Source organism: Rhincodon typus, chromosome 13 (genome assembly GCF_021869965.1).
Source record: "Rhincodon typus isolate 14 chromosome 13, sRhiTyp1.1, whole genome shotgun sequence".
Classification (NCBI taxonomy): Eukaryota; Metazoa; Chordata; class Chondrichthyes; order Orectolobiformes; family Rhincodontidae; genus Rhincodon; species Rhincodon typus.
Genome location: NC_063344.1, coordinates 3,811,789 through 3,830,926, shown reverse-complemented (window position 1 = coordinate 3,830,926; position 19,138 = coordinate 3,811,789). Strand labels below are relative to the sequence as shown.

The following is a 19,138-nucleotide window of genomic DNA, read 5'->3' as shown; positions in this document are numbered from 1 at the left end:
GACTGAATGGATGATTATGTTTGTAAATTTCTGAACCCTCTGGCTCCATAAGGATCTGGCCTAACTAAAAGAGAACATTTACATCTTTGGATCTACTTCAGTCTTCTAGGATATGACAATCCAAACTTGGTTCCCTGTTCTTTCTCCGTTCTGATGATGGGTCATTGGTCTGAAGCTTTAATACATATTTCTCGCCATCTCTCCACAACTGCAGGTTGACCTGAGGTTTTTTCAGTCTTTTGTTCCTTTCAGATCTCCAATGTACAATTTTCTTCTTTTGCTATTTTCCTCTGTGATCTGAAAATTGTTGCCTGCTAGACTAAGTTGCTATTATAGGAAACTGAATTTATCCAGGCTCACTAATAGAGGTCTTTATGCCAACAGCGAGTGTATACTTTTTTAATGAGTCTTGTACACTAAAACTTTAACTACATCGCAGTCATTTATTTACAATGGGTTTATTGATCTACATCAGGCCATTTGGCCGTTACTGCAGTGTATAATGGCAAAATCAAGATGGGAAGTACAGAAGAAAAGTAACAATATCCGAGTAGTACGTGATTCATCTTAATGTAGTTTATCTGCTTGAGCCAGAGATTTTATGAATCCAGTTGCGGTATTGTGCACTTAGATTACCTTCATTTGAGTCGAGGATGTACACAATGGAACTAGTCTGCATGTAGTTTTGAAGGATTGACACTTAATTACAGATCTGGTTATGCCTTCAGCTTCACCAAAGCTAAGTAAAGTTTGATTCTAAAAATGTTCTGCATTAATCTGGGAAGGACCCTCGTGGAAATCGATAAGACATCTCATTTTAGTCTGACTTTTCAGATTGAAACTTTTTAATGCTGTGTTTCTTTGCTTTTGAAATCTTGTGATATCTGATTAGAATTTGATTTTGGAGTCCTAAAGTTCAACCAGACATTTGACTTTTTGTCTGCCATCAGTGGTGCAATTTTGCATCAAAGATACCAGTTTTTTTGTGTTGAACTTGCCAATTTGTTCAAAATGTATCAAACAGCTTTTGGAACCTGAGAAACAGGAATGGAAGGCCAGAAGTCATATGACCTCTTTAACCTGCTGTGTGGTTCGGTATTACTGTATTACGCTTGATGTTGAGTTTCTTTCCTGCCCTTTGCTCATATCCCTTAATTCCCTGAGACCAAAAATCTCTTATTGGTCTTTAATATATTTAATATGATATATTGACAACCCTCAAAATTCCAAAGATTCATAACTATTTTAAATGAAGAAATTTCTCCCCGTCTCAGTCCTAAATCAATTGGCCATTATTGTTATGATCTTGATAGAGACCAGTAACATATTCATTTTTTTTACTTTTTGGAAATACAAAAATCCAGGAATTTACTAAAAGAATGAAGTTATGTATTCACTGTTCGTTTAAAACAATTCTGCTGCACAAAGATCAAAGAACTTGATTAGCTGGTTCCATCTTCAGTTGTTAAGTTCAAGATATTGGAATAGTTATCAATCCACTGATCTGATCATCTTAACTCCAATTTCCTTCCATACTCATTTGACTTGCTCCCTCAAATTAAATCTCAACTTTGACCCTCATCAGAAAGGAGATGATTAACCGCTTGTCTAAGTACTGTTTCAAAGACTGGTATGCAGGTTGAGATTTTTGAGCTTTCTGGTAAGGTTGTCCTTGAATTTCTTCCAACTTCCCCATGGTTGTAGACTCCCAATTCAGTGCAGGCATATGCCTCTGAAGTGTAGCCTGCTTGGGTCTGAACTCTCCTTGTTCCAATGTGTTTTAATCAGGGAGACTTGTAGCAAGAAACTCTGTCCCAACAACTTTGGCTGTCCCAGAAGTCCAACTTATTGATAATTTGAGGACAATTGAAACAGGGGTTTAAACCATTTTGATCAGTGCACAAAATTTCATTCGAATTCTACTCAAATACAGTGATCTCTGCGTCAGTATATTCTAAATACAACTACTTGAAGAACGAGGTACAGAAATTTACTGATTGCTGTATTTAACTTGTTTACTCATTTAGATATTCACTATGAAACAGGCTGCGTGGCCACATGATCACGAACAGGAAAATTCTCTTTCGGAAATCATTTTCCAGAGAAACTATTCCCTAACCAGGCCGTTACCTAAACAACATGTAGCATTTTCCCCAAATGTAAATGGACAGCAGAATATTTTGAAACTATGCCACCTTGTTCTAGGCTCCCCTGCCAGAGAAATCAATATTAAAGCAGCGACCCTATCAAGCTGCTTGACAATATAGACTGTTTCCATGAAATTACTTCTAATTGTTCTAAGCTCCAGAGAGGTCCAATTACTGAGCCTCTTAGCATACTTCAATGCTGTTATCCCAGGACCAATTCAGTGAACCTATTGATGTATTGCCTTGAATGCAGATATCTTTTGTCTTTAAATATAGAATAAAACTGCACACAGTATTCCAGATGTAGCCTCACTATAACCTGCACAATTGAATCATGTTTTTGTACTCTCTCTCGCCATGCAATAACTATCAAAATGTGATTTGTTTTCCTAAATTGATTGCTGTACCTCTGTTAAATATTTCATGTATATGCACATCCAACTCTTTCTGAACATCAACTTTTTAGTTTCCTTTCTTCCCCTTTTTAAAGGTATTCTGCTTTTCTTTGAAGCTAAAGTAAATAAGCTCTCTCTCCTATAAATTATAGCCCTCATCAACTAAACTGTGTCTCTCTGCAGCCCTTTCTCTCCTCTGTACAGCTTGCATTCCCATCTGTCTTTGTCAGAACTTGAATACATTTTCTGTTCCTTCATCCAGTTCATTAATATAGTTTGTAAATAGCTGAGGCACCAGCAGTGATCATTGTGGCACTCCGCAGCCTGCCAACTTGAAAATACCCCATTTATCCTTGCTTTCTGCTGCCTCTGTTAACAAATCATCATGCTAACCTAATAGCGTCAACTCCACAGACGTTATCTTGGGTGTTAACCTTGTACGGCGCCTTACTAAATGCCTTTCAAAAGTCCAAATTTTGTCTTCTGATTCCTTTTAATCTTCTCTATTGGCTGCATCCTTAAAACTACTACTACAAGCTATTGACTTGTTCTAACCCTGATATCCCATTTATTAATGTTGTGCTCCTAGCTAATGGTAATTCTGGCAAGTCAGATGCCAGAATGAGACCTGGCTTCATTGACCATAACTTTAATTTTTTTCTTTTGACTGTGGAGTTCAGTCACTTTAAATTTTCACAAGAGGCTGCTTGTTGTTAAAAGGCATCAAGTTTTATTGTAACAACATTTTCTCTGCTGGCATGGCAGTTGACTGTCCTTTGAACAAATGTCTGTGCTTTCTCTTGATGCTACCTTTTCTTAGTCAGTCATACGACATGGAAACAGACCCTTCGGTTCGGTCTATGCTGACCATGTTCCCAAATTAAACTTGTCCTATTTGCCTGCATTTGGCCCATGTCACTTTAACCCTTTTCCTGTTCGTGTATGTATCCAAATGTCTTTTAAATTTTGTAACTGTACCTGCACCTACCATTTCATCTGGCAACTTGTTCCATATATGAACTACCTCTGGAAAAAGTTGCCTCTCAGGTCCCTTTTTAAGTCTTTCTCTTCTCATCTTAAGATTGTCTTCTAGTTTTGGACTCCCCTCCCTAGGGAAAAGACCTTTGTAATTCACCTTATCTATGCCCCTCATGATTTTATAAATCTCTGTAAGGTCACCTCTCAACCTCCTACACTCCAGTGAAAACGTCCCAGCCCGTCCAGTCTCCCACTATAACTCACTCAACCCTCCAGTCCCGACAACTTCCTGGTAAATCTTGTCTGCACCCTTTTCAGTTTAATAATATCTTTCCTGTAACAACAGGGCACCCAGAACTGTACACAGTTCTCCAAAAGTGACCTCACCAACTTCCTGTACAACTGCAACTTGACATCCCAACTCATATACTCAATGCTTTGAGCAATGGAGGCAAGCGTGCCAAATGAGGAATTCACTATCCTGCCTACCCGTGATGCAACTTTCAAGGAACTATGTACCTGAATCCCTAGGTCTCTGTTTGACAACAGGCCCCAGGGTCCTGCCATTAACTGCCCTGTTCGCCATACCAAAATGCAACATCTCACATTTAACTAAAGTAAACTCCATCTGCTACTCCTCGACCCATTGGCCCAGTTGATGAAGATCTTGTACTCTTTTTGATAACCTTCTGTGCCTACTGTATCACCAATTTTGGTGTCATCTGCAAACTTACCAAGCCTCTATATTCTCATGCAAATTGTTTATATAAATGACAAACGACAGTGGACTCAGCACTGATCCCTGTGGAACAATGCTGGTCACAGACCTCCAGTCCAAAAAACTGCCTTCCTCCATCACTGTCTCTCCTACCATCAAGCCAATTTTGTCTCCAATTGGCAAGCTCTTCCTGTATCCCATGGGATCTAACGTTACTAACCAATCTACCATGCAGAACCTTGTCAACGCCTTGCAACGTAAACCACTGTGCCCTCATCTATCTATTGGTTGTGTCCTCAAAAAAAAACTCAGTTTGAGAGACAGTTTCACATGACCTAGTTATGCTGACAATCCCTAATCAGTCCTTGTCCCTCAAAATGCACATAAATGCTGTCTCTCCGAATCCCTGAACAACCTACCCATCAGACTCATTGGTTTATAGTTCCCAGCTTTCTCCTTGCAGCCTTTCTTAAATAAAGGCACGGCATTAGCCACCCACCAGTCTTCCGGCACCTCCCTTATAGACGATATCAATGTCTTAGCTAGGGCCTCCACAATTTCTTCCCAAGCTTCCCACAATGTCTTGGGATACACTTGATCAGGTCCTGGAGATTTACTACCTTTATGCTTTTTAAGACTTCTAGCACCTGCTGTTCTGTGATGTGGACTGTTTCTAAGACATCAATATTTATTTCCCCAAGTTTCCTAGCTTTCATGTCTTTCTCCACAGTAAATACTGATGTGAATATCATCTCCTGTGATTCCACATATAGATGACTGATGTTTAAGGGGCCCTATTCTTTTAATGTTTTGCTCCAAGATGCTTAAAACAAACTGTCTCAGCTCACAATTAGTTAATATGGACTTAAACTCCTGTCTTCTACAGCCCTGTAGGATGTCTTCCTTTCTGATGCCTCTGCAGCATTTTGGTTCTCAGTACTTCTCCCCAGCCTAAATTCTTGGACACTGTTAACAGCATCTCTGTTGGTATGGGCCATATACCTGAGTATGAATGTGCTTCTGACACACCTTACAACCAGAAAGCCTGGTATCAGCAAACACCTAAGCACCTACCTTCCCAAGTGATTTACTGGTAATTGAGATGAAATCACCTGATATCTTTGTAAATGCATTTTTGAACTGTGTTTAGAATAACTTTTTTTGACCATTTTTAAAAAAAAAAGCCAGATCTTCACAGGACGTAAAGATCAAATCTATTTTCCCTCACTTTATACCCAAATTTTGAAATAATATATTACAAACCTTCAAGAAAAATAGATTCCAGCAGTTTCCTGATGATTGTCAGGCTAACTCTCTCGTCTGATGTTTCCTGTTTTCCTTCCTCCTTTCTTGAATAACATTGGTTAGAGTTATTAACTTCCGACTTGATTTTTCTTGATGTTGCTGGCTGTACCTAATTGCCTGTTAGGTGGTAGTAAGCTGCTGATTTGAACTGCCACAGTCCAAGTAGTGGAGTGCAGTTACACCCACAACATGGTTAAGAAGGGAGTTTGACAATTTTAACCCAGGAATAGGAATGGTGAGGTTGTTCGAGTGTGGATGATGTGTGGCTTGGGAGGAAGTTGGAAGTGATGTCCCATGCACCTGCTCATCCTTCTAGGTGCTAGAGGTCACATGCTAGCATGGTGCTGTCGAAGGAGCTTGTAGATGATGCACACTGTTGTCACTCTGCATTGGTGGTGGAGAGAGGTAATGTTGGTAGTGCTCCAGTCAATCAAACAGGCCACTTTGTCCTAGATGGTATTGAGCTTCTCTGGTATTGGAACTGTATCCATGCAGGCAAATGGGAAATATTGCATCATATGCTGACTTGTGTCTTGTAGATAGTGGACATTCCAGGAGAGTTGGAAGGCGAGTTACCCTTCATAGAATTTCTAGCTTCCAACCTGCTGGTCTCTCCGACCAAATTTATTTCATTGTCACTGGCAGCTCCCAGGGTAGTTAGTGGGGGATTTGTGGATGGTGATGCAATTAAATGTTATGGGGAGAATGTTAGATTCCCACTTTGGAGATGGTCATTGCCTGGCACTTGTGTCTGATGTAAATTTCTTGCCATTTAACAGCCTAAGTCTGGATATTGTTCAGGCTTTGCATGTAAATGGACATGAATTGCTTCACTCTCTAAAGTTGCAAGTGGTGTTGAATATTGTGCAATCATCACGGAACATCCCCACACTGACCTTATGATGGAAAGAAGATCATTGTTGAAGTAGCTGAAGATGGTTGGGCCTAGGACACCACCCTGACACATTCTTGTAGCCATATTCTGTGACTGAGATAATTGGCTTCCGACAACCTCAAACATCTTTTCATCTTGGCTAAGGCTCTGAGTGCGCCGGTGTGTGGCTTCGTTGAGTAATTGTCTTCTGATAGAACTGTTGATAATACCTTCCATTGCTTCGGTCAAGAACAGACTGGTAGGGTGGTAGTAGCTTGGTTTGGATTTGTCCTGCTTTGTTGACAAGACTAAGGTGGGAAATTTTTTGTTACAAAGTAAATGCTGCTGCCGCTGTTGCTAAAGTGCACCAGTTTTGCTAGGAATTGGGCTAGTTCTGGAGCACATCTTAAGTACTACAGGAATGTTACCAAGGCACCATAACCTTAGCGGTATCCAGTGTCTTCACCTATTTCTTGATATTGTGGAGTTAATTAAATTAACTGAAGACTGGCATCTATGATACGGAGGGAGACTAAGCTGCTCATCCACTTGGTGCTTTTGGCTGAAGATGGTTGTAAATGTTGCAATCTTGTCTTTTTCACTAGCTTCTCTATCATTTGAGGAAGGCCAACACTGAAGCCGGGTCTCCCAGTTAACATAGTTGCATAGCTGAATTTGTGGCTGGGTATGGCAGAGCTGCAGAGCTTGGAATTGATCCTTTTTGTTATGGGATTCCATAATTGTATTGGTTTTCAGAGTTGATGTTGAAGTTCCCCAGGATAATTCTCTCCTTACTATATGCCATTGTCCCCCTGCCATTTGTCAGGATGTCCTCTGGAGTGGTGATGGTAGTGGCTGGGATGTTGTTTGTAAGGTATGATTGCATGAGTTTCACCTCGAGGCTGTTTGACTTGTTGTGGAATAATGGGGCCCCATATCTAAGGAAGGATGTCCTGTCTTTGGAGGGAGTCCAGAGGAGGTTCGCAAGAATGACCCTGGGGATGAAGGGCTTTGCTTATGAGGAGCAGTTGAGAACTATGGGGCTGTACCCTGAATTTAGCAGGATGAGGAGGGATCTGATTAAAACTTAGACTATTGAGAGGCCTGGATAGAGTTGATGTGAAGAAATGTTTCTAATAGGAGAGACTAGGACCCAAGGGCAACTTTTTCAGAACTATGGAATTTTTTCATCTAGAAGGTGACAAATCTGTGGAACACATGGCGTTGATTGTATATCTAAGACTGGGGTTATTTGGTAAGGGAATCAAAGGTTAAGGGGAGGAGGCACAAAATTGGGATTGAGAAACACATCAGCCATCATGGAACAGACTCAATGGGCTAAATGGCCTAATTCTGTGCCTGCATCTTATGCCCTAATGGGTTAGTCTCTTTCCAATATCTAATCCGAAGCAGTTTTTATTTGTAGCAATGACCAACTAGATAAGATTGCTGATGCTTTTCAGGTTTAGAAGTTGCATCTGCCATTTAGTCATTTATAGAGTCAGAGTCATACAGCACGGAAGCAGACCCTTCAGTCCAATTACTCCACGCTGACCATGTTCCCAATTCAAACTAGTCCCACCTCCCTGTGTTTGGCCCATATCTCTCCAAAGGTTTCCTATTCATGTATTTATCGACATGCCTTTTAAATGTTGTAACTGTACCTGCATCCACCACTTTCTCTGGCAGTTTGTCCCACACACACACACACACACACATCGCTGCTTTTTTTTAAACAAAATGTTGCTCTTTATGTCCTTTTTAAAACTTTCTCCTCTCACTTTAAAAATATGCACCCTGGTTTCAACACTCCCACTCTAGGGAAAAAATCCTTTTCACCAATTTAATATCCATGGTAACTGTTTCTTTTCTGTTGTGACAATGAAGATAGTCTTTGGCTGACTCCCAAAGATTGAAGGTAACATGCAGTAGTCATTTTTATGGATAAAAGCTCTGTTGGATCTAATGTGATAATTAGTTAAGTCGTTGCTTGGATTTCAAAACGTTTTACCTGGCAGCGTTCTCTTAATAGAAACATAATGCAGGGAATATGCACAACACTGTTATACTTTATTTACAGCATAGATACTTGGATTTTGAGGTGAGTAATTTTTGCCAGTTTATCGATGTGCTGGTTGATAAGGTGCCAGTTAAATTATTTGGTTGTTGAATATCCCTATTCTTGAACTAACTCTTGTCACGTTAAAATGTGAATCAGAACCGCAACGCTTTTTTCATGCAAGGTTCGGTTAAAAGACTCCGAGGAAAGATTGTGAGTAATACTTTGCAGTTAGGAAATTGTTTCGAAGTATCCTAAATGTTAATCTGTTTTCTGCTATGCGCTTGTATTTTTGTTTTTGGCTTTAGCCTGAACAATATAGTCAAATTTTTCTTTCAGCTATTAAAATGGTCTGTAATATATAATCAGCAATACCCATATGGAGTAGGAAAATGGATAATCATTAAGCTTGTGACACGCATGCTTTTTTTTAAACTTGCAATTCACAGTGATGGTCTTGATTCTGAGAGTTGGAATAGTATTTGCAAAAGTGCTGACCATCACAAGCATGTTTTAAATGCTGGAACATGAGCCAAGTAAACACCTTCACTCCACTGTTTTTTTTAGGGCTGTAAATCTAATTTGCATTCTAAGCAGGTTCAATAACCTGTAACTGGCTGGTCTTTGTGCTAGTTGTCACAGTGGGCTTTGAAGTATATTAGATTCTCTACCCTTGGAGTGTTTGGAGAACTTTATGTTCAACATCTTTGGCTTTTATAACCATTTTCAGTTTTAAATGTTAGAAATTGGGTTTACATATTACTGATGCAGATTTGGTGGTTGATTCAACATGTAAGGTAATCTTGCTCTTTGAAGGCCTCACAGATCATCTTGCATTGACTTTACTATCTTATCTGTTGGTTGTACTCGGATCCTTCCACTTGTAAACCAGTTTGAGCTCAAAAGTGATCAGCAGAAAGTCCAGTTAGCAACCAAGGCCATTTTCTATGGGTTGTGATTCACTTGGCCTGTTTGTATCCTCTCTTCCTGTTCTACTGTATTTGGAATTTTATTCTGCAGGCAGCCTTGGAATTACTGTCCAAATTTTTCCTTGAACTTGACACTTTATCCTAGACTTGGCTTTGTCCTGACTATATTTTTTGCTTTGTATTACCACAATGGCATCTAACTTTTCTCAACTTTCCTGCATCTTGTTAGATGTGTTGGTTTCCCTAGTGATTACAGTATTTATTGAAAAGCTGTTGAAGCTTCTCCACATATAGGAAGATGACTAAAGATAATAGTGGAAGATTGCTCCAGTTCAGCTACAACACTGGGATCCACTTGACAACGTGCACAAATCTTCAGTTGCCTCATCAATGAGATTCCCTCCAGCATAATGTCAGAAATGGGAAGGTGCAATTGTCAGTGAATAAGGTTCAGCACCATTTCGTGACACTCAGAAGCAACCCATGTATGCAGTGAGACCTGGACGACAACTAGTAAGTAACAAAAACAGAAATTGCTGGAAAAGCTCAGTAGGTCTAGCAGCATTGGTGGAGAGAAATCAGTTAACGTTTCGGGTCGAGTGATCCTTCCTCAGACCTGCTGAGCTTTTCCAGCAATTTCTGTTATTTGTTTGATTTACAGTATCCACAGTTCTTTTTGGTTTTTATTTAACATCGGGTAAGTGGCAAGTAGCTTTGTGCTACGTGAGTGCCAAGAAATGATCATCCCCACCAAGAGAGAACCTAATATTCTCCCTTGATGTTTCAGTAACATGACTATGACTAATCCCTATCCTTGAGGTTTCCATTGACCAGGAACTGAATTGGACGAAGCATTTAAAAAAGCCTCTGACCTGTTTTTGAAGCTAGGCATTCTGTGGCAAGTGAGTCACTCCAATCTCCCCAGTGCCTGTCTAGCATCTATTATGCAAAATTCAATAGTGTTGCCACCACTCAATACCCCAATGTCAAGATTTTTGGTGGGGGATGGGGCAGGGAGGTGGTGGGTGGTGGTGGTTACCTTGACCAGAAACTGATCTGGACCAGCCATACAAATACAGTGGCTACAAGAGCAGGTCAGAGACTAAGAATACTGTAGCAAGTAAACTCAACACCTGACTCCCCAAAGCTTGTCCAATATCTTGCAACACTCAAGTCACTTGCCTGGATGAGTGCACCTCCAACAACACTCCAAGCTTGGTACCATCCAGGACAAAGAGCCCTCTTGATTGGCACCACACTTACATGCATCCACTCCCATCCATCACTGATGCTCAGCAATAGTGTGTACTATCTACAAAATGCACTGTGGAAATTCACCAAAGACCTTCTAATAGCACGTTCCATACCCACACCCACAACCGTGTAGAAGGATAAGGACAGCAGATACATGGAATCAACACCTGCAACTTGCCCTCCAAGCAACTCTCACCATCCTGAATTGGAAAAATTTCACCGTTCCTTCAGTGTCTTTAGATCAAAATCCTGGAATTCCTTCCCTGATGGCATTCTGGCTCTACCTACAGCATATGGATTGCAGGAATTCAAGAAGACTGGTCACTATCATCACCTCAAGGGCAACTAGGGATGGGGAATAAATGCTGGCCCAACCAGTAATGCCCCCGCCCCATGAATGAATAAAATTGTCTTGGGTGTGATGGAATACTGTCCCATTGTCTGGATGAATGGAGTGCTGGCAATATTAGAGAAGCTCAACACCATCTAGGACAATGCAACCCACTTGATTACATTTCACTGTTGCCGGGTCAAAATCTTGGAATTTCATCCTGACAGCATGGGTGTTACCTACAACCTAAGAACTGCAGAGCTTCATGACGGCAGCTCCCCTCCACCTTCTCCAGGTGCACCAGTGATGTGCAATAACTGCTGGCCTCTTCACCGTCCATATCCTCAAACATTTAAAAACAAATCTCTGGTACATGAAACCCTTGCTGTTTGAACTTATTCAAAAGAACTGTTGAGCAAGAAACTCCTAAACACTTTGAGAAGCAGACTGAGATCATTTGGTTGTGTTGGACAATTCTGCAATGAGGCGTAGTGATGGGCATTCTGATTTAATGTATTGTTTCCTGTGATATCGGAGGAAAGGACACGGCTGAACATATTGGTGGTGGTGGGGGGGAAGGGATCGTCCTGGAATTAGAGGAATAACAGTCAAATGTTGTGATCTCTGTTGGACGGCATGAGGTACAGCAAGCTTTGTTTTAACCGGCAACTTTATGAACCGGTACTCTTGATAAAGCAAATGAAACTATATACCTCATACTGTCAAGTTTATGATATTATTCTGCCCAATTATTATAGTTTTTAACTTTATTTACCGCAATGTAAATATACTTGTTCAATTGAATGGCCACACAAAATGTCAACAGTTGATTCAATTTTGAGTCGGTTTCTCCTCCAGTACCACGATCTACCACGATGTCGAAATAGTCAGTTGATGGTGTGAGAGAGAAGGGTCTTTGCTGGCAAGTTTTATTTTAACCAAAATTGCATTATTATTTAAGTGATGCTGTAAATAAAATGTAACAGTGTGTGTACCCTCACATTACATTTCCTTTTATTTAGTGTGTTTTTGCATTCATTATGTGGACCTCTTGACTATCCAAAATATTTGATAAGCCACACACTCCTGGTCCCATAGGTGCTGGAAGTTTAAGTACTGTGGATGGAATTGAAATTATACATTAGATTGAAGAGCACAAGTGAAGGGTGGTAATTTTTCAGTTGGTGCTTTGTATCTTGTGCTCGGCACCTTGAGGATAGGATTAGTGCAAGAAGAATGAAATTAGTGATGTGATGTTTAAAATACTTATTGCTGAGAAAAAATACTTGTTTCTTCTCTAAGTATTATTTTAAAAACTGGATTAAGACAGAAAAATATATAAAATACAAATTCAAAAATTGTGAAGCTTGAGCCCTTTACCCATGAAACAAAACTTTGGGAAGCCAGAAGTTTAAATCATTACAAGTCAAATTGAATTGAATAACATAGGTGGCTTAATTTTGAGCAGAGTTGGGAACATTTATTGCAGAGGAGATTTATCATGTTAAGATAGCATTTGTTAGTGAAAGTATTTTACTTGTGCGTAGGGACCATACGAGTGGTTGTAAGTCATTCAGCCCTTGAGGCTTGCTGTGCTGTAGTAGATCATGGCTGATCCTTTTTCTCAATGCCATATTCCCGGATTATTCCCGTATGCTTCTGTCAACAATTACGAGAAATATATCAATCCTGCAACTTCCCAAATAGCCAAGCTTCCACATCCTTCTGGGGCAGAGAATTCTGAAGATTTTCCACCCTGAATGAAGAGATTTCTTCCTGTGATGTTATTCTGATGGTTTGGTGGAAAATAGGAAGTGAAGAAAAGGGCAGTGCAGTCATTGTATATGTAATTTTAAGCAATGATGTAATGTTTAAGAATAAAATGAAGAATTGGATGCTAGAGATAGGAAGCAAAAACAGAAATTGCTGGCGAAACTCAGCAGATCTGGCAGCATCTATGGGGAGAAAGCAGAGGTGACATTTCAAGTTCAGTGATTCTTCTTCAGAGCCCCTGAATGTTTAATGAACCTTGTTAGAAATATCCAAGTGTATGCCTACAGGACATGAGACAAACTAGTTGTAACTACTCTAGCCCTTCCACCATTGGGAGCAGCCTGTCCCCATCGACTCTCTCCATGCCTTTTTTAATTTACAATTTTGAGTATCAATGTAAACATCACCCTCCGCCTTCTCTTCAACTCAAACAGTCTGACTTCTCCAACCCTTGTGTACTTGAAGTTACTGATCTCAGGAGTTAATCTCGTGAATTTTCTTTTTTTATACTTTCTCCACTGTCTTTGCAGCCTTCTAAAAGTGTGGCACACAGCACTGAACACAATATTCCAGTTGAGGCCCAATCAATATTCTACAAGTTTCGAGTCCTCCTTGCAGTTGATTCTATCTCAAATAATAAAGCCCAGGATACTGTTCACTTTTGTTTTTATTCACTGCACTCTCCGACTATCCTACCAGTTTCAATGACCTGTGCAAATGCACCAAGGCCCATTTGCTTCTGCAGCCCCTTTTAAAGCTGTCCCCTCTTATTTTGTCATCTGTCCATTTTCCTTTGACCAACATGAAAAATTCTGCGTTTAATCTGCTCCCTGTCCGTCCACTCTTCCAGCTTGTCTATGTTCTTTTAGAAGTGCTAAGCTGCCCTTCTTGGTTCTCAATGCTTCCAAAATTTGTGTTGTAGCCATAGTTTGAAATTATGCCCTGTATATCGATGTCACATAATTTATAGCGCATTGGCAACTTCACTGGTGTAGCGTACAATATTGGCCTTTTTGATTTAAGGAAGGACGTAAATATATTGGAGGCCATTCAGAGAAGATTTACTAGGCTAAAACCTTAAAGGGCCAGGTTTGTCTAGGGTAGGATTAGACTGGCAAGGTTTTGTGTCCACTGGAATTTAGAGTAAGAGGTAATTTGATTAAAACATAAAATCCTGAGGAGTCTTAACAGGGTGCATGCAGCAAGATGCTTTCTCTGGGAGAATTTAGAACTGGGAGTCAATATTTAAACATAAAGGACCTAAACAGAAACAGAAGTTGAAAAGCTCAGCAAGTCTGGCAGCATCTGTGAAGAGAAATCAGAGTTAATGTTTCAGGTCAGGTGACCCATCCGGACCCGCAACGTTAACTCTGATTTCTCCTCTCAGATGCTGCCAGACCTGCTGAGTTTTTCCAGCAATTTGTTTCTTTTTCTGGTTTGCAGTGTCTGCAGTTCTTTCGTTTTTATTTAAAAATAAAGTGTTGTTTATTTAAGACAGATGTTAATTTCTTGGGGGTGGGTGGGCTGAGTCTTTGGATTGCTTCTTCAAACAGCAGTAGTTGTAGAACCTTTTTGAATATTTTTAAGGCAGAGGTCAAAGAATATCTGCAATAGGCAGCAATGAGTTGAGATTAAAATTGTATGAGCCCTCCTGTTGAGTGGCAGAGTAGGCTCAAAGGGCTGAGTGATCTCTAATTCCATAATTTTTATGCTCACGTATGTCAGGGAAAGCAAGGTTCCCAAACCTAATCACAGGGAACTCTGCTACAAACCTCCTTTCATAAAAGCATACATTGACCACTACAGTTTCCTTTCATTTGCAATCTCTCTAATGCAGTAAAGTGTACAAAACGCTTTACAAGTATATTACAATAACTTTGGCCCCTTTAGAATTTTGACCAGATGTAGACATACCAACGCTCTAATTTGTTGTGAAGTATGATTTTTAAATAAAATGAAGCACAGCTCACAATCTTGGTATTTTTCATAGGCATTCTTGTAAATTCATTGGCTGTGGCATTCTGTTCCTCCCATGCATGAATTATGTTGGTGATTTACATGCACAAACCAATAGTGACTGCACTAAGAGGACCTGAAAGTTTGGCTCTGTGTAGGACTGTCAGTTTCAGGAGAGCAACCTTACACAACCTCACCTCACTCTGGATTTCTAAAAAAAATTCACCAGGTGAGGGTGTTGCTGGTTGGGCCAGTACTCGCTGCCCATCCCTAATTATTATCATAGAATCCCTACAGTGTGGAAACAGGCCTTTCCGCCCAACAAGTCCACACCGACCCTCGGAGCATCCCACTATAACCCACCTAATCTACACGTCCCTGGACAGTACGGGCAACTTGGCATAGTCAATCCACCTAGCCTGCACATCTTTGGACTGTGGGAGGAAACTGGAGCACCCGGAAGAAACCCACACTGACACAGGGGAGAACGTGCAAACTCCACACAGAGGGTGGAATCAAACCCGGGTCACTGGCGCTGTGAGGCAGCAGTGCTAACCACTGAGCCACCGCGCTGCCCTTTGTTCTTCTGTTCAGAATGCCTAGAGGACAGTTGAGCCAAGCACATTGCTATGGGTTCAGAGTCACACCTCGGCTAGGGTGACCGATTAAAGACATTAGTGAACCAAATGGGTCTTTATAACAGAGATAATCAGCAATGGTTATGTGATTGTCATTGATTGGCATTTTATTTCAGGTTTTTATTTGCTTCAAATTTCATGATCTGCCATATTGGAATTTGAAACGTTACTACCATACTACTGCCTCTTATTTGCATATTGTCCCAAGACAAGTGGTCACCTGTGTAGCATGCCAAGCAACTTTTTGTAGTGATTGTATCTGTTTCTTCTGTTCCCCTTTGTAATGATAACTACTTGATAAACTAAGAAAGCTATTCTTCATGGACTGGAGCTGAACACTGAATTGCCAATTTGCTGTATTTCTCATTCCTGTTCTTTTATTGTAGGCAGTGCTGCTTATGTGATTTTTGAGCAGTTTTATGCTTATTTGGCAGATATTGCTTTCATGCAAAGATGCATTTGCTTTGCAGTTGGAGAATGCTAAGGACAGATTTATTGCATTATTTTCTGTAGAAGAGATCACGTGACATTTAACAGTTTACTTTGGATGAAATTGTAGTTTGCTTTTTTTATCCTTGTGGAACATGTGAATTCCTCCCTTGAAGTATGTTCCTCAGTAGTTGATAATCCCAATCAGATCCAAGAACTACCAGCTGAGATCAAATACATTTAAATGTGTGACTGAAAGTGCTTTTTGTCCTTTCGTGCATAGCAAGCAATTTCATGATGCATGGTCAACCATGATTTAGGTACAGCATTTAGATGTGGTTCTTGCCTAAGATATTATTGTATTTATAACTCTGCCTAAGCAGGAAATATATATATTTACCCATGTATAACTTTTTTGGGTTTATATCTAATGAGAGCTTTTCCTTTTGGTCTGTGTGCTACCTGATTATGATAGTGTGAAGTTGGATATGTCTAATGAAAGACTAGTCAAGGTGACCAGTGTTTTTGTGCACAAAATTGAATGCAAACTTGGAAGTCTCAATGCTGTTTTGATGTTAGTTTCAATAATAAATATTGAACAGGCCAACAATGGTGGTGTATGTCACATCTTCAGCAGCTTTTGGGGCTTCAGCGAAGGCTTATTTGAGGACCGTGCCTCTGAAAGGTGACAGATTGTTTTCCGATCTTGGCGTGGGGTTTACATCAACAACTGATGAGAAAGCTGCCGGTTGCACCTAAGAAACAAAAACAGAATTTGCTGGAGAAACTCAGCAGAACTGGCTGCATCTGTGAAGAGAAAGCAGAGTTAATGTTTTGAGTCCAGAGACCTGAGAAAGTGACATGTGAAACAGCCAAGTTATAGATTTTTGTTGTTGAATTCAGAACCATGTAATACTATCTGTCTTTTGACCTTGATCACCACTAATTGAACCTGCAAAGCTCCATCCTTTAACTGTGAACTGGAGCAGCTGAAACTCCTTTGTGAATTTAGCTACGGTTTACTTATTAACCTGATTTTTTGAAAAGCTGAAGTACATGTCTAGATACTTTGTGATAAGATATGAAAAGTAATGGAGTGTGCAGGTTGTTGGGCCTGATGCTCCCCTTCTGGAGGTTTAATTACAGTCCATAGTATCAATGGAAACAACATTGTTAATTTGCTAAATAAAAACTGAAAGAACTGTGGATGCTGTAAATCGGGAACAAAAACAAAGTTGCTGGAAAAGCTCGGCAGGTCTGGTAGCATCTGTGAAGGAAAAAACAGGTGCTGCCAGACCTGAGCTTTTCCAGCAACTTTGTTTTTGTTGTTAATTTGCTGTAGCTAATGAGAGGGAGGATGGTTCATTATTGACCTGTTTTTCTAATTAACCTGTTTAGAGATGTTATTGCATATCTCTGGAGCAGGTGGGACCTGAACCCAGGCCTCTTAGTCCAGGGGTAGGGACACAACCACTGCACTACAAGAGGACCATGGGAGGTTGGTTCAAAATTTAAGGGTTGGATTCAGATCAGCTGAAACTCTAACTATAAACTTACCCCAATTCATTATTATTCATAAACAACTCCCATTAAATGACCGCATAGCTTGTATAATTTCTCTAGTTATTGGTTATCTACTTCAAATCATTTTATTCATGTTTTAATTTTGTTTCAGTGAATGATAGTGTCTAGAAAGGGTATGTCCCTTAAGGAGAGAGGCGCCAATGTCCAACCGGCCTAATTACAATACAGGGGGGTCGCTGCGACGTTCACAGAGGAACACTGCCGGGGCCCAGCCGCAAGACGAAGCAACAGGAGGAAGGCAAGTAAAAATAATTTTTGAAACTGGCTTTTTCTCGTGTACATTTGTGTTCTGACTGGCCCACAGCTGGGTGGACGTTTCTATCAGAATGGCATAATAGAGTTACTGGTGGTCGAGAAACAACAGAACTGCCCTAATGTAGCATTACGTGTGAATCTTCGCTGAGGGCATAGTGTGGTCCATTAGAAGGAAATCAACTGACAAATCAGGGAAATATCTGGTGCTCTTGAGGTTAAGAAAGAATGGCGTTAGCTGTACCCTGTATTCAATCTTGAGTGTGTGGGCTATTTGTAAATATTTTCTTAAAGAATAGCATTTACTGAGCAAAGGTTTAAATTTGACTTGGACTGCAGGTAAAATAAGCCAGAATTTATTATTCAGGACTGTTTCCTCTCTCCTCCACATCTCCCCCCCGCCCAAGTATGTTGCAGATATTATTGCTTCACATTCTCAATGTCCTACGTTTGAGTAATTGAGATGTTTCATTTTTCTTTGCAATAGGTCACAGTCAGAAGAGACGAAACAGAAGCCGATTCCAAGTAGGCCAACTTCTAAAGCACCAAAATTGCAGCCAGACACTACCTCTGGACAGTCCAGAGGGCGTGTGTCACGAAGGTATTAGATATTTTGTAAACAGAATTTTATTGAATTAATGATTTTCAGTATTCCAGAAGCAAATTTAGTGAGCCAAATGGCTTTTGATGCTGTAAAATAAACATGATGTCTCCATAATGTGCTACTAATTAGAATCTGTTGGTAGGATATCCACTGCATTCCTTGCTTTGTTTCCTGTCCACCTGGAGAACATGACCTATAAACACATAGTCCAAGCTTCCCAAGTTATTTCAAGTTTGTCCTTGTTTCCCATTCTCCTGTTTTGCTTAGATATTGATTCCTGTTCAGTGTTGTAGTTTTGAGAGAATACTGCTTCCTGTCTGCTGTAGCAGATCCAGGAATACTGAAACAGTGGAAAGAAGTTGAAATTTGTGATGAAAGGGAAAGTGAGAACTCTTGGGCTAAAGGGCCTACCTATGACTCTGACTCAATGACTCTTATGCCCCTTTCATAAGCACTCTTTCAGAACCAGTAAGCACTGAAATACAACAACCTTCAATGCATTTTAACAATTTAGATTGAGCATTAAAATATGATTGCATTATATTATGGCCTGCAGTTTCTTGGCACAAGTGAAAGGCAGTCTCATCAACTGCTGTTTGGAATTTTTCAGCCTCTTATCCTATTAGGAATGATTTTCATTATTATCATCCCAATAAGAAATTATCCTGTTTTGGATTTGGTTGATTCCAATTTGTGACTTGCTCCTCACTGTGAAAAGTTGAGGGTTTAGCTAAATTTTCAATAACCTAGGAATTGAACTCTGATCTCCTTTTTAAAGGTAAATCTCCAGTAAATGCCAAACTTCAATGTCTGCATTGTTCTCTATCTGCCACTTGCAGATAACACTTGGATAACTTTGATTGCAACATTTAAAGCAAGATTGGACTTAGCGTTTCCTGTTGGGGAAGTTTG

General features: G+C 40.1%; 1 protein-coding gene across 1 annotated transcript in view; it reads left to right on the top strand.

Annotated features, from left to right (window-relative positions):
- The window catches only part of trip12 (thyroid hormone receptor interactor 12), a 95,680-nt gene that overhangs the window by 17,885 nt on the left and 58,657 nt on the right, over positions 1–19,138 (top strand). The window contains exons 2-3 of the mRNA XM_048604482.1: positions 17,462–17,608; positions 18,110–18,223. Of these exons, the coding sequence (XP_048460439.1) occupies positions 17,511–17,608; positions 18,110–18,223 (212 nt within the window). The 5' untranslated portion in view covers positions 17,462–17,510. The remainder of the gene's footprint in view (positions 1–17,461; positions 17,609–18,109; positions 18,224–19,138) is intronic.